The following is a 16,070-nucleotide window of genomic DNA, read 5'->3' as shown; positions in this document are numbered from 1 at the left end:
TCCCGCGTCATTTTGTTGGATCACAGATGTCCCAGAATATAAAAGATAACCTCTTTGATCGGACTGCGTCTGAGAACGTCGCATTTAACACGATGTCATCTTCTATCGCAGTCACAGGCGATGCGTTTCGTGCGCATCTTAAACCTTTTACACACTGCTGGTGTGGGTGAACGGAGCTTTTGTGCGTGGCTGAAATGCACACTGCTTGTTTTCTGCAGGTAGAATGGATGAGTGCTGTCTAATGACTGCTGCCTCTGAGGGTTGTGAGGGAAATATGAGTAATTGTGGAAGGAAGAAGCTGCTCCGTGTTGGCCGAGCCAAATCCTCTTGGCTGCGCTTTCAACCCTGCGGCTTGTTGCAGATTCCTGCCGTCTTTATCGGAGAGATAAACCATAAGCTTACATCTGTTGTGTAGTGTAGTCAGCATTGGTATTGTTATGCTTATTTTAAGCACCCTTTCTAGATGATCATCTTTATTGTGGAAAGGATGTGTGAGCGGAGGCCGGGCTGTATAAATAAAAAAGGTGGAGGTAAATCTATTGCCAGCAGATGTGGAGGTAGTTACGCTCTTTAATGGTCATTTGAATTCCGTCTGCAAGGATCATTGACTCCTTCTTTCCACTGAATTATTAATTCTGCCGTAGTTAAGGATGAATATCATTTTACCACGTAATAGCGAGCAATAAAAATATAATTTTGTATTGTGCAGCAATTGGCCTGTGATTGGTGCTTGTTCTTAGTAATTAATACGAAGGTTACTGGAACGGCTAAACAACATATGCTTATTTATTTTCTATTCATTTAAAGGATGCCGCAGTATCACGTCAAAACCTTGAACACGTTGGCACTTTTCCCCTTTTGGATTTGTTTTGACAGCCTTCACAGTTCCTCTGCTTCAAGCCTTTGTGTCGGAGCTCAGCTTTCAGCTGTCCTCTCAGTCACATCTTTGTCGTAGCCAATGTTTTTCTTTCCCCCAGGGCACGTCCAGTTTCATTGTTTCATTGTGTCATTGTTTTTGTTTTGTTTTTTTTTTTTTTTTTGAATGATTGGAGTAACCTGTGACTGATGATCTGTGATACTCTCGGTTCGAAAGATATGCCTGAAACAATGCAAGGTCATTGGGACTTTCATTGTAGTTGTCTGTGGTGTCAGAAAGTGCAGCGGGAGTCTTGCCTCTCAGAATTTATGATATTTTCTTGGTGACACTCAGGGAGGCAACCAGATGAGAAGAGCTATCGGCCGAGATGGGTAGATGGATATGATCTAATCTTACTGTGCTGACGATGGAAAACATCACATTGCTGATGTAGGTTTGAGATTTCCACTATATCTGTCAGAGCGCAAACAGTGTTTATTTGTTAAATGTCTGTTTATTATTTGGTAAGAGCACAGATATTATGCCGCGAACATGTGCAATTTGCTTCAAATGCATCTTCTGTTTAAATTTTTTAACTCGAGTGGAAAATTTGCATGAAATGAAGTTAAATCCCGCGAGTAATCTAGATCGAGGAACGCGATGCTTTGCTTTTTTGCATACACTGTATAAAGTAAAAGTTGGAACAAATTGAATTTGTAATATCAATTATTACTTCATTTTATAAACTTAAATGTTCTCACTTTAAGTAAAACATTTAAAGATACAATTTGTAGAATCCACTGCTAGATGGCGCACAATCAAAACAATAACAATGACGTATTAATGACGCTCTGAAGCAGCGTGGAATTATGGGATTTGTTGTCTCAACCGCTGATGGCCATCAATCAGACGGGAACGAGAAATCATGTTAGTGAATGAGGCAAAGTAATCAAGTTTTATAAATGTTGCGTTTGATGACATTGTTTGATTTCATTATGTAAGTTTTCATGCAATGTTCAAAACGCAATTGTTAGTCATAGATGTTACAGTATTAGTGAAATTCGATGGTGTGTGGAATTAAGTGTTCAGATCAACAAACTTACCATAAACAAGCGATTATAGCCCGACAGACCCTATTAATTAAGGTGGTAACAAAGGGGGACGTGGATATTAGTAACATCACTAGCCTCTTTCACACAGTTACCATGAATTTACCAAAATTAACCCTGGAGAACCCACAAATGGGTAAATGGGTTTTTGGATTTTCCTAAGTCCTCCAGGGTTAATTTACCAGTAAATACAAAAATTTGTGGTTACACTTTATTTTAAGGCGTCACTGTAACATTGTAATTATATATTTAAGTACAAAGTAATAATCATCAACAACTTGTACTGTACTTAATGTAGGGTTGGGGTTAGGAATAGGGTTTGGTTTAGGATTAGTTGCATGTAATTAACCATAATTAACTGTTATTACTATAATAATTACATGTAACATGTGTAACAAAGACACCGTAAAATGTCTGTGTTACCAAATTTGCTGTTTACAAATGCAGTGATGTTCTGTCTTTTTACCAGTAAGACATCATTCACACATTAGTATCAAAATACCGGTAAACTCGGAGAGAAAGCGGAGTTACCTGTGCCGCGCGGCAAGCTCAGAGTTGTATTTGTAAACAATGGCGGGTTATGACTTCATATCCACGGTCTGTATTCTGTTGTTATCAAATCTGTGCAAACGCTGACAGTTGCAAAATTGCAACAAAGTCTTTTTAGAGTAGTTTTTTCTGAATACAAGCAAAATAACCATTACCGTAGTTCACATTTCATAGCTATAGCGTAAAAAAAATCACAATTGAGTGTTGCTGTGTAAATGTGTACTATAATGTATATAATGTTAACTACAAACATGCTGCCAAACCTCCCTTCACATAGCGGTGATCCATGATCGCTGTCTCCTCCTATCTTTAGGAAAACCAAAACATTTGTTATTTTTGATGAGGTATTTGTTCCAGAGTTCATTTTAACCACTAGTCGGACAATTAAACAAACAGAAACCGGAAGTAAAGTTCCGACCAGACGCGTAACCGCGACAACGCATGTGCGTCTGATGAAACCGTCAGTAGCGCTAACCGGTAAATTATTGGTAATCTTACAACCTCTCTTACTGGTAAATTGGCAGCACTGATTTACCAAAAAGGTTCTGTTCCCACATGACTTGTTAACTGCAATATACCAGTAAATTGTGTGAAAGGGAGTATTGACAGGTGACTGCACTGCCTCGTGTCACTGTTTAGAATGGCAATTCTCTCATAATTTACAAGTATAATTTATTGTTTGATATTGTTAGTAATCAGCTGGACAAAATATATAACACTGGCCTAGTGGTTTTTGGATATTTTACTGCAAATTTCTTACAAATTGTACCTTTAAGGTGAATATACTTTTTAAAATTACGTCAGTTGGTAACATCTAAAATATTTAAAACATTTTCAACTTAAACTTTTTGACTTAAAATGAGAAAATTTAAGTTAATTTTTTTTTAAGGTTTTCCAATTGAACTAATTTATTAGGTTGTAAGCAAAAAAGCAAAGCATCGCATTTCTCGATCTAAAGTAGGCTACTTGCGGGATTTAACTTCATGTCATGCAAATTTTCCACTTAAGTAAATCAATTTCAATAGTAGACACGTTTGAAGCGAATAGTGCGTGTTTGCGGCAATCTTGCCACCCAATGAGCATCATTCGTTCATTTATTCATGTTTTTACATTGACTTTCTTTGTGATCTACTCACGCAAATAGTTAAATTCGCTTCTGGTGTGTACTTCAATCACATCATCCAATAATTCTGCATATTATATATATTTGTCTTAAAAAAAATCACCATAATATTTTTTACAGATCATAACATTTTGAAGATTACAAGCATATTTCAATAAGGAAACAATTAATAAGTAATATTACACATCATTTTTAAAGCATTTAATAAGCTTAATTATATATGACATGCTTTTCCACTGCTTAAATTATCATTTGCACTCACTCCAGTCATTTGTTATTAATTTTCTTTATTTTCCAAAACTAACGCAGCATGTAGCTGACAAGTTTGCTCTTATAATCATATTTATTAAGTAATAAAACTAATAGGAACTAAAGGACATTTATTTAAGCAACACTGTAAAATATATTTTCCTAATCAGTATTTTTGTCTTGTTTAGGTAAAAATATCAAAACATCCTTAAAGTAAGATAAATGCACTTGAGAAAAATTGCATAGGATATCAAAGCTTGTTTTTGTTGAATATAAGTTTATTTTTCTTACCCCTATTGCATTTGTCTTGTTTTAAGCATAAATTAAACATAATCTAGCAAGTTTATGTTATTAAAAACATTGCCAACAGGGTAGGAGACATAAACATATTCAGAATATCCTCTGATATCCAAATCTTATTATCTTACACAATTTTCTTACTTTCGTTTTAGGGATGTTTACACTTTTTAACGCAAAACAAGACATGAAAATTGATGTTTATTGCAGTATAAAAGCAATAAAAGACAAAAGATCCCTTCTTTTGCCTGTTCATCGGTCATCTGCTCCTCATTTCTCTTACATCTGACATGCGACAGGTTTGCCTTCACCTTGTCTGCTGTGACACAAGCCGCTTGAGGTGTGACTAAGACAGATAAGAGCAGATTACTAAAGAGACTTATTGCAGTCCCAGGGGCCAGAGCCCCACTTTCTGAGTGCCCATGCATCCCATGATGCTCTAATTAGACGCAAATCAAATAGGTGAGAATGGTGAAGAATTAGAAGCAGAGTTGAACCAAGGGACAATAGACTCCAAACTCCATTAGTGCTGTAATGGAAACCATTTATCATGCTTTTATAACACGACCTCCACCAGCGTCTTACCTTCATTTTCACTGTTCTGATCATGGAACTTGAATCAGTCAACCCTCCATGGTTGAAAGCAATGGCTACCCCTAAATCTTTTATTCCCTTTGAAGACAAAAATAGTGAGAGAGACATAGGTAGGTACTTCAAATCTCTGTCTTTCAGCGTTGTTAATAATAAATTAAGTTTTGTGGTTTTATGATGCTGCACTCCAGAATGGTCTTTTTCAGGCTGTATGGATCCATAAAAAACCTTTAGCATTCACAGAATCTTTCTGTTGCACAAAAGAAAGTAGTGGAAAACGATTCTACAGACTATAAAAAATTAAGAGTGTGTTGCCCTTATACGGTATGCAGCTTTTATCGTCTGTTCTAGAGTGCAAAAAGCATTAAAAAACAATGTGAAGTATCTTGGTAAATATTCCTTAAAATAAAGGATATTATACAATTTCTGCATTTAAAAAAAGTATAGTATTTTACAGTAAAATAGAATATTTTAAAATAGGTATCATTAAAGGGAGGTCTAATAGTATTTCTTTGACTAATTAACACAGTTAAAGAGGTGTTGTTGGGGTTTGTACAGGTTTTGGAAAGTTGCTGAATCTGTTGTGTAAGCAGTGCAGGAAGTACAGTGGAAGTCCTTATATGGGCACTTCAACTGGAATATCGCACGCACACACCAACCGAGAGCTGACACGAAATTAACTTCACCAGAGAAGTGTGTCATTGTTTGCGAGGGAAATTTGAATTTGTTCAGCTTCCCAAAGAACCCAGCATTTTTGGAACAATGGATGTAGTTTGTTTATTCGGGGTAGAAGCGGAGTTGTGCAAGTGTGGTTGTTTAATGCTGGATTTCGTTGAAATGGGCGGTCCCAACCGGGTCATGAGCCACAAGTGGTTAGTAAAACTGCATCAAATGTTTGTGTTTTGTTAGCAAAACGTAAGTGCATATAATGTAAACGACATGAAGATATAGTAAATCATAAGTTATCCAGAGATAGCAGGATAATGTTTTGTGTGCATTGCCTTCTCGTGACTCGCTCTGCTCACAGTACGCCTCCATGAGCTCGGATTTTTCGGAAAATAGCGGTACAGCTGATCTGTATTTTATTATTCTTATAAAGCAGCCATATCACCCTGTAGCCCAAGACAGCTTGCCCACTGAAACTAAGCAGGGCTGAGCCTGGTCAGTACTTGGATGGGAGACCACCTGGGAAAACCAGGTTGCTGCTGGTAGTGGTGTTAGTGAGACCAGCAGGGGCTGCTCACCCTGTGGTCTGTGTGGGTCCTAACACCCCAGTATAGTGATGGGGACACTATACTGTCAAAAAAAGCACCGTCCTTCGGATGAGACGTAAAACCGAGGTCCTGACTCTCTGTGGTCATTAAAAATCCCAGGATGTCCTTCGAAAAAGAGTAGGGGTGTGCCCCGGCATCCTGGCCAAACTTGCCCATTGGCCTACTAATCATCCCTCATACTAATTGGCTATATCACTCTGTCTCCTCTCTACTAATAACAGGCATGAAAATCCCTCACCTTTCGGCGAAATTCGCCGTTTTGAATCCAAAAAAGGTGACCCACGTGAATCATGTAGATTCGATGAGAAAAAAATTTTGGGGGGGAGGGGGGGTATGCGCGCGTTGTTTGAAGACGCGCCCTTCGCCGTCATCCAAACATGTATCCCAGACATTAGGTTTGTTTGAGTTCGTGCTGCGCTGCAAAAACCAACAGGCAGGCAGGTGACATCAAAGTATCACGAGAGTGAATCGATAAGCCATAAGGAAGTCTGCTTTCGGACGGCTCTCGCGCTACTGTGATGTCATCCGCATTTCTGTGTTCTTCGTCATACAAGCTTGTTGAAGATGCGTAGAGCGACTGCCTTCGGGACGTAAAGTCAACACAAAACGCTGTAAAACTATCATTGTAGAATTCTAATGCGTCAATCAATTAAAACAACACATCTACATAGACTGACACTGCAAAGTGACCTAAAATATTTTTGTTGGAATGGATTGGAACGAATTATGGACGTACTCCTCGCTTGTAAGACACATTGGTCTACTGGTCTACGGCTGTAAGTACTTAAATGTAAATATGGTGAAACTGCAAAATATTGCATGAAATGCTGTAATAAGAACATACTGTTACTAATACAGTTCATAAGAAAGTTTACCGTTTACAGTAACATTTAAGCGATTTTAGACTATTTGAGCGACAAAGATGCTAAAGTGAACTGTTTTCGCTGCGCATACGCGCACAAACTCAAAAATCACGCAAACGCATATTTTTTGGGCTTGACAGGAGATATACGCACAAACTATATTGTAATACCACAGTCTCTGCAAGTATTCTCATAAAAACAGTCGTTTATTATAAGTGAGCAGTTGATCATGTGTCAGTGTATAGATCGCTTCTCCGTTGTTAAAGGGACAGTTCGTCTCATAAGAAATGCTTATGTTTGAGTCATAATGTTAATCAAACTACAAAAGACAAAAGGAAATCACTTTTATAGCTTTAAAAAGATTAATTATATTTAATTTATAGTATGAAAACAGTGTTATGTTAATTTGATACTGTTTTTCTACATAATCAATAATGTTAGATCTTACTTTATTTGTAACTTTGTTCTTTTCTATTTTATATGCTTGTAATGTCTTGATTTGTTCTTATTTTATTTTCCCACATCACTTTTTTGCTTATCTGAAAATAATTCAACCCATGACTCAAAAACCATAATGTAGTTCATTTAACCAGTACTATATTGTGAAAATTAAGTAATTTTAAATTATATGTAGGCCTGCAGGTCCACCCTATTCCAAGGCCAACTTTAAATTGTATGGCCTTGCGATTGGTCAGATAATGGCAAAATAAAATTATTGCAGATGTAAAATAGTACGGGAATTCTACTTGTTACAGCTTTCCACATTTATCAACCCATTTAATTAAATATGGTTTCTGTTACTAGTCAAATGTTTACATTTTAAATCTAAATTGTCCGTCAGAATTAAATAATTGAAATAATGGTCATGTATGTTATGGTGGGAATTTTGTTTCTGCGCACGTGGAGGGATGTCCTTCCTTCTTTTTTGTCCTTGGCCATTCACATGCCTGAAGAATAAATCAGTTAAGTTACACCATGTTCCCTAATGAGCCCATAATATTTATTCTGAGGGGGTCCTCCCACCTCGCGGCCCCATCAGAGGCCACATCGCCCCTCGATTGCCCTTCTCACCTTTTTCACCCCTGACCCGTTTTCATGCCTGTAATAAGCTGGTGTGTGGTGGGCGTTCTGGCGCAATATGGCTGCCGTGGCATCATCCAGGTGGATGCTGCACATTGGTGGTGGTTGAGGAGATTCCCCCGTTCATATGTAAAGTGCTTTGAGTACTGAGAAAAGCGCTATATAAATGTAAGGAATTAAATTATTATTATAAAACTAAAGAGTCTTCAGAAATATTTAGGATGCAGTACTACTCTATAGGTGCTCAAGATTTACATGAGATTAGCAGAAACAGCGTATGTTATGTGAACTTTAATCACTGATTATGTTTAAATGCAACAATTTTTATCAGTTTGAATAAATTTAGTCTGATTGCACATTATAAAACTACAATTTATATGTATCCTAAAAATTGCAATTCAATTGAAATATTTGTTAACATGGACATTCTATATAATCAAATAATAATAACAAAATCAGGTCAGTGGCCATTTAAAATGAACCAAAACCAGCTCGATTTCCATGCACACCCGAAATGGCATTGCCTTGTGGGTGCATGCTTTTGCAACGAGTATCCTGCGATATGTAAATAAGACGTAAACATAAATACAATTCCACTGTGCATGTGCACAGACAGTGTTGGGGAAAGTTACTTTTAAAAGTAATAAATTACAATATTAAGTTACTCCCCAAAAAAGTAACTCATTGTGTTACTTAGTTACTTTTCAAGGAAAGTAATGCTTACGTTACTTTGAAGTTACTTTTGCTTTACTTTTTCTTACTTGGCTGAGGCTTGATCTCTTTCAGGCCTTGCATGTGCTTTTTATGATCGCAAAAATGTCAAGCTCTGGCCTGCCATCTCTGTTTCTGACATAAACTGTTTCCGCTCATGCGTAATTCTATGTTAATATGTTCAGTTTAATTCAGTACATTATTTTTAAATTGAATTAATTAAACTGAAAAGTAACTCGCATTACTTTTTTAAAAAAGTAACTCAAATATTAATGTGTATATTTATAAAGTAATGCTTTACTTTACTCGTTACTTCAGAAAGTAATATTATTACGTAATAGACCTTTCTCACAATAACCGGAAATACGTAATCGTCGTGAAAGCGGAGTTCCTGTCAAGCGTCAACACACTAGAAAAACAAACCCGGGCAAGTTTAAAATGGATCAAAGAGTCTACACAACTTCGTTAACGGATTTGCCAAATAATACATTTGCTGATGTGACACGACAAATGAAGGAAAACTTTTTCCATGAAGAATTTGTCCATAAATTTCTAGGTAAGTAGAGAGCGAGTCTAAGGGCTCTATCTTACACCCGGCGCAATGCAGCGCAATGCGCGACGCAAGTGTCTTTCGCTAGTTTCCACCCTAATTTTCACGTTTAGCGCCGCGTTGTTTAAATAGCAAATGCATTTGCGCCCCCTTTGCGCCCATGGGCGTTCTGGTCTGAAAAACGAGGTGTGTTCAGGCGCATTGTTGGCGCGTTGCTATTTTGAGGCAACTAAAATAGACTACGCCATTGACCAACAAAAACCTGGTCTAAAGTCTAAAGTCAATGGCGCAATATGTTTTATGTTATTTAAAGAGCGCATTAGTAATATGCGCCTATAAACGGGAGGACAACGCGGGTTTGCTTATCACAAAGTACATAAATGCGCAGCAGCACAAAAATGCTTTTAAATATGAAAGATTAAAGGATTGAATTTAAGAGATTATTATTGAGTCTCTTGGACATATTTATAAATGAGGACTGATTATGAGACGTTAGAAGGCGCAAAGAGCTGCTTTACCTGCAGCCTGATAAGTAAATAAATGCTTTGCTTTAAACAAATGCGTCTGTTTTTAAATGTTTTTTTTTAATGCTACCTCACGGATTTATTGTATATGATGTACCTGTGGATATGGCGAGATGAGAAACATTTGTAAGTAATGCTTAAAAAAACTCTTTGCTAAAAAAAACGCTGTCCAAAGTGCTGAAACGTGAGGAGAGCCGTTTGTAATTTCTTTATCTCCTGTTTGTTACAAATAAAGTATTTTTAGAGTACAAACCTTATCTTACATACTTGTAAATTATTTTTTGATGATATTGGATAGCCATACATTTAAAGCAATTACAAGCCTGCTTTTTACTTCCATGACTAAAAGAAAACGGGTTTTAAAGGTTTTAATAAAAAAATAACAATTTCAATATAAGGGAAAAACAACACAATTATTTAACATTAATCTTAAACTGGGGATCTTCTACCTCTGCTTAGTTTTTCAGTTTACAAAGTCCGTCATCTAAATAGGGATTAGACATAGCGCCAGCGCAACTTGCTTTTAAAGGGAATGATAGCTGTGACTCTCATTGGTTTACTGCACGTTACGCCCAAAATACTCCCATTACAATAGGACCTACCCTTTTCGACCGTGCGCTCGGTGCAAAAACTATTTTTCCCGTCGTTAAATTAGCAAAAGTGGATTCGGACACGCCCATTTAGACGTTGCGCTGTGCGCTTTAGACAATGCGCTTAGATTGTTAAAATAGGGCCCTAACTGTTACTGAACTGTTAATTATAACGAAACATTATTAGCGTGTCCACTTACACATAATGTATGTATAGTAGATGATATAGACTACCTTACTAAAACTTTATAGTCTGCTTTGAATGAAGCATTATGGTACCAATTACCTTCAATTACTGCCTATGGTTGTCCAAGTGAACGTCTAGTGTGTAGCAACAATAACGTTAGCCGGATGCTATCATTATCAGTTAATATTTTTGTCTGGTAATGTCTGTGATCGTATGTTTGTGTGTCGGGGTGATCTCGTTCCAAGAAAAATGAGTAGAGACAGCATTTGGTTGCAAGTGGTGAACAGTGAGCCCTAAAATGTAGTCCCCTTTAGTGAACTTTCTGCTGCATAGATAAGTGCTCCCCTTTCTTATGGTAAAGTTAGGCCCTTAATCTCGCCGGATAGCCTGAATCCATTTCTGTCTAACTTCACCATCAACAGGGAATTAATGATACGACTTTTTACATTGCCTTGACTGCGGAGGAAGTAGATTTCCGCGACGATTGCGTATTTCCGGTCATAAATACGGAAGTTGTGAGAAAGGTCTATGCGCGTTACTTGTACCCCAACACTGTGCACAGATATTTTAAGATCTGATTGAGAAAATTATGATTCACGCATTTACCCAAACAAACACGCCCCTACCCCAATAAAATCTGGACCTTTTTTCATAGACCCACCCCACACATACGCAACCCAGGCAATGATGTTGTTTAGTAGACATGCCCCTTACTGCTGATTGGCTACAAGTGTGTTTTGGCAGTCGGCCCGACTCCCTTTTCCAAAGCGTTTTTCAGGAATCGTGCACTCCGCCTTTAAGGTCTACACCACCCCATTCAATCTGATCGAAATCGGATCAATTAAGGTGTATATATAGACAGTTTTATCGGGCGCACGTGCGGTGACACGATAAGCGACTGGTCCGATCCTTACTTACGGTTTCTGTTTGTTTAATAGTCTGACTAGTTGCTGAATCTGAACTCTTAAACAAATACCTTGTCGAAAATAACAAATGTTTTGGGTTCCTATGTAATCTACGTGTTTATTTTCCTTGTTATATAAATAAACTACTTTAAAAGGACTTTGTTGTTATTTATTCTTCACGGAATTTACCGGAAGTTACGTGATGACCACGAAAGCCGCTTGTTTATGTTGTTACTGCTGAAACCGTCTATAAAGAGTTTTCAGTCTGATTGAGCCATCAATTTGATTTGAAGGGGAGTATTTGCATGTGAACATACTGTGTTGTATATGGTAAAATAACCTTAGTAAATAGGATTTACATGTTTTTTCCCCTAAAATAGATCAATTGCAATATTACACTGTTGTAAATTTAAACAACAATTTTTTAAAAGCCGGCTGGAGACATCAGATAAGGTGAAGTAACTGAATAACTATTAAATTTATCATCATCGGTTTACCCTCTTAATCTCGGAATATGAGACGGGAGCTGGGAAATGTCTCATCAATTACTTTGACGGACAACAGAGAACAAAATGTCAAACTAATGAACCCTAACATCAAAGTGGAATCTTCATGAAAATTGATTAATGTAGTCTTTGTGGAGTAACCCTGCCCCGCTCCAGCCCCGATAATCGCATTGGCCTGTCTAAAAGCTGCTGGTAATAAAAAAGACAGACGAATATCATGTAGGACGCACCAGCAGGTATTCGTCTTACTGTAAAACACAGAAAAGAAAGGCAAGAAGCCACTGGCTGTATTGATGCTGACATCACCTCACCAGCTCAAATCATTCTCCAGTCCTCCTCTCCCGGACCACCCAATCCCCCCTCCCTCCTCACCCTGGTTCCTGGCCATTAATAAATCCATTCGTCTCCGCTATTTGAAACCAAAGAAGCCCATGCTTTCACATACTCGTACCACTCACAGCGTTGCATCTGTCTGTTGCGGCGTGTGTGCTTGTGTTAATGCGCGTGTGCACCACAGAGAGAGAGAGAGAGAGAGAGAGCGGGTGAGTGAGCAAGCGAGGAGAGAGAGCGAGCGAGCAAAAAAGCAAACGATCGAGGGAAAGGGGAGGAAAGAGACGCCGAGTGCATGAGAGCAAGACAAAGCAATGAAATTCATCGGAGCCCTTTACCTACTGTTCCTTCTGCCTGCTTTGAGCTTCAACAGCAGCTATGAGGCGATTAACAGCTCTGGCTTCATCCATCACCCCCATTCATTCTGTCTGTTTATCTGGGCACAATAGCGGCTGATGTTAATCTGTGACAGCTCACTGTGGTGTCTGAGCTTACAAATATGTGCTCGTATCACGTTTGCCATGTGAGCGGACGAGAGACGACGAGAGAAATAGAGACAGCACAGAGATGCAGGTGAAAGATGCTTAACAGCTCAACTTTTTTCTCGCACTGCTCTTAGGGCTTGGCTAGTCCTGCAGACAAAACAGAGACGTTCTCGTTCTGGCACAAAGAAGGAGCGAAATGTGGTAGTGGTTTTCGGCTCACGGGGAGTTTAAGTAGGTCTGGCGGAGGTGCAAGTTTTGTGTCAGTCAAAGCTACGGGATGTCTGGGTGTTACAGAATGCGTTCGTGCAGGCATTCGCAAACAGAATAATGCTGCGAGGGGAAGATTTAGAGACAGGGAGTACGCAGAGAAGCAAAGGCTAAGCGAGGAGGAGTCTTGCAGAGTCAGGGAGTTTCAAGGATTGATCATTAATTTAACTACTGATAAAGTCATGCTTCTGTCCTGTCTAAAGCCGGAGCCATTTTCCTCTGGAAGACAAAACCGTTGCACACGGAAAGGTCAATAAGCACACAGCCAAGTGACTTTGCAGTGTTTTTGAGAAATTTTAAAGCTTGTTAAAAGTGTATTTGTTCTGCAAATACTTATGCCCTTTAGATTTGTCCAGGCATGCTTGCAGTACATTGGTACCATACAGAGACGTTTGACACTGCTGTAAATGGCATTAAAAAATAAGATAAATCTGATGAAATTTAACTCTGTTTATGGTAACCGTTCACCAATATGCAGTGTAAAATTAATTTTTAATAAATATAATTTACAGAAGTTACTCATTTGAGGCATGTTTATAAATGACATTAAAATGTATAAATATAAGTAAATGAATAGTTGGTATTATGGTCATCTCACAGCATAAAAAGAAATTAAACTCTTTTTCATCATTTGTCTTTTGTTTAATTATCAAGGCCAACCTCTGTAAGCAAATCTTCAGGTTCTTATTAAGCCAATATCAAGTATACCTTTTAAATACTGAGATGTATTTTTTCATAGCTAACTGAGTAATGCACGTACAGTATGTAGTTTTGAATGGTATGCTTTTGTAATTTACTGTACAGCTAATTTTTATTTCATAACATACCTGAAATTCCTTTGAAAGCTAAATTTTTCAAATAAAATTGCTTTTATAACTGGTAAGAGAAAACATTAAAGGGATATTTCACCCAAAAATTAAATTTTTGTCATCATTTTCTCATCCTCAAGTTGATACAAACCAAACCAATTCTTTGTTCTGCTAAACACAAAGGAAGATATTTTGAGCAGTGTTTGTAACCAAAAAATTTTTAAGCACCATTGACTTTTATAGTATAATTGTTTTCTACTATGGAAGTCAGTGATGCTCCTGCTTCTTGCTTGATTACGAATACAGTATCTTCCTTTGTTGAGCAAAACAAAGAAATTTATACAGGTTTGGGACTTTAAGGTGAGTAAATGATGACAAAAATTTCATTTTTTCATAGACAATGGGCCCTATTTTAACGATCTAAGCACATTTTCTAAAGCGCACAGCGCACGGTCTAAATGGGCGTGTCCGAATCCACTTTTGCTAATTTAACGACAGGAAAAATGGTTTGTGCGCCGAGCACATGGTCGAAAAGGGTTGGTCCTATTCTTTTAATGAGTAATAGGTGTGTTTTGGGCGTAACGTGCAATAAGCCAATGAGAGTCTCAGCTCTCATCCCCTTTAAAAGCCAGTTGCGCTGGCGCTATTTCAAATCCCTATTTAGATGACGGACTTTGTAAACTGAAAAACTAAGCGGAAATTGTATTGAAATTGTTATTTTTTTATTAAAACCTTTAAAAGCCATTTTCTTTTAGTCATGGAAGTGAAAATAGCAGGCTTTTAATTGCTGTAAATGTATGGCTATCCAATATCATCAAAAAATAAATGTACAAATATGTAAGAAAAGGTTTGTACTGTAAAAATACTTTATTTGTAACAAACAGGAGATAAAGAATTTACAAACGGCTCTCCGCACGTTTTAGCACTTGGACAGCGCCATGTTTTTTTTAAGCATTACTTAAAAATGTTTCTCATCTCACCATATCCACAGGTACAGAGTTCACATATACAATAAATCTGTGAAGTAGCATTTAAAAAACATTTAAAAACAAATGCATTTGTTTAAAGCAAAGCATTTATTTACTTACAGGTTACAGGTGAAAGCAGCTCTTTGGGCCTTCTAATGTCTTATAATCGGTCCTCATTTATGCCCAAGAGACTCAATAATAATCTTTTACATTCAATCCTTTAATCTTTCATATTTAAAAGCTTTTTTGTGCTGCTGCACATCCATGTGTGATAAGCAAACCTGCGTTGTCGTCCCGTTTATAGACGCATATTTCTAACGTGCTCATTAAATAACACTATTGCGCCATTGACTTTAGACTTTAGACCAGGTTTTAGTTGGGCAATGGCGTAGTCTATTTTAGTTCCCTCAAACTAGCAACGCGCCAACAATGAGCCTGACACACCTTGTTTTTAAATCAGAACGCCCATGGGTGCAAAAATGGGCGCAAATGCATTTGCTATTTAAACAACGTGGCGCTAAACGTGAAAATTATAATTGCGCCGGTTTGAAACTAGCAAAATACACTTGTGCTGCATTGCGTCGGGTTTATGATAGAGCCCAATATCTTAAAATAAGTTATCTTATCACACAAATTATTGTTAATTGTTTTATTATTTCACACTACTTCTGTTATTACTAAAGGCATTTACGTTCAGTTACATAGTAGATCTATTAATGTGACACAAGCCCACACTCCTAACCATTAAGATCCAGTGCAGTAAAGCAGTAACAAAAACAGCAACCTACAACCTATCAAGTAAATGGAAAGATGTGATGAGTAAAGCAGTCCTTGCCCTAATTTTCACCTGATTTACTTTAAACTGAGCAACATGAAGATGGCCGTATGTTCCTGTCATCATTAAAATTTCCCTTTGATGTACTGTAGGATGACATGCCTCTACTGTAATTTGTGTCTCTCTCTTGTAAAATACAGTTTTTTAGTATGTTTTCATATGCCAGAGAAAGTTGCATTGTATAACATCATGCGCTGTTGTTAAATATAATCCAGCACAGTATTTTTAGTCAGTGGTGTGCAACGTCACACACCATTTTTATCTTCTCGAAGTTCATGTAGTCTGAAAGACACAGTCCATTAAAAACAATCATGACTCATCTATCATGAACTGGACCAGTATTTTAGTGTATAAAAAACATCCACGTTAACTATAGCTTAGCTGGAAAAGCATGGCTTTAGCAAGATCATGG

The 16,070-nt window shown here is 37.5% G+C and overlaps 1 protein-coding gene across 2 annotated transcripts in view; it reads left to right on the top strand.

Moving 5' to 3' along the window:
* The first annotated feature begins 1,105 nt into the window (after positions 1-1,105).
* Positions 1,106-16,070, top strand: part of luzp2 (leucine zipper protein 2) — a 169,849-nt gene continuing 154,884 nt past the window's right edge. Inside the window, exon 1 of one of the 2 annotated variants that reach the window (XM_055174604.2) lies at positions 1,106-1,306. In XM_055174604.2, coding sequence (XP_055030579.1) covers positions 1,284-1,306 — 23 coding nt within the window. In that variant the 5' untranslated portion in view covers positions 1,106-1,283. Of the gene's footprint in view, positions 1,307-12,370; positions 12,678-16,070 lie in introns of those variants that run through there. The other variant, XM_073853524.1, reaches the window with a different exon arrangement.

Source organism: Misgurnus anguillicaudatus, chromosome 15 (assembly GCF_027580225.2).
Source record: "Misgurnus anguillicaudatus chromosome 15, ASM2758022v2, whole genome shotgun sequence".
In the NCBI taxonomy this organism is placed as follows: Eukaryota; Metazoa; Chordata; class Actinopteri; order Cypriniformes; family Cobitidae; genus Misgurnus; species Misgurnus anguillicaudatus.
The sequence above is the reverse complement of the archived record's forward strand: the minus strand, read 5'-3'. Positions and strand labels throughout refer to the sequence as shown.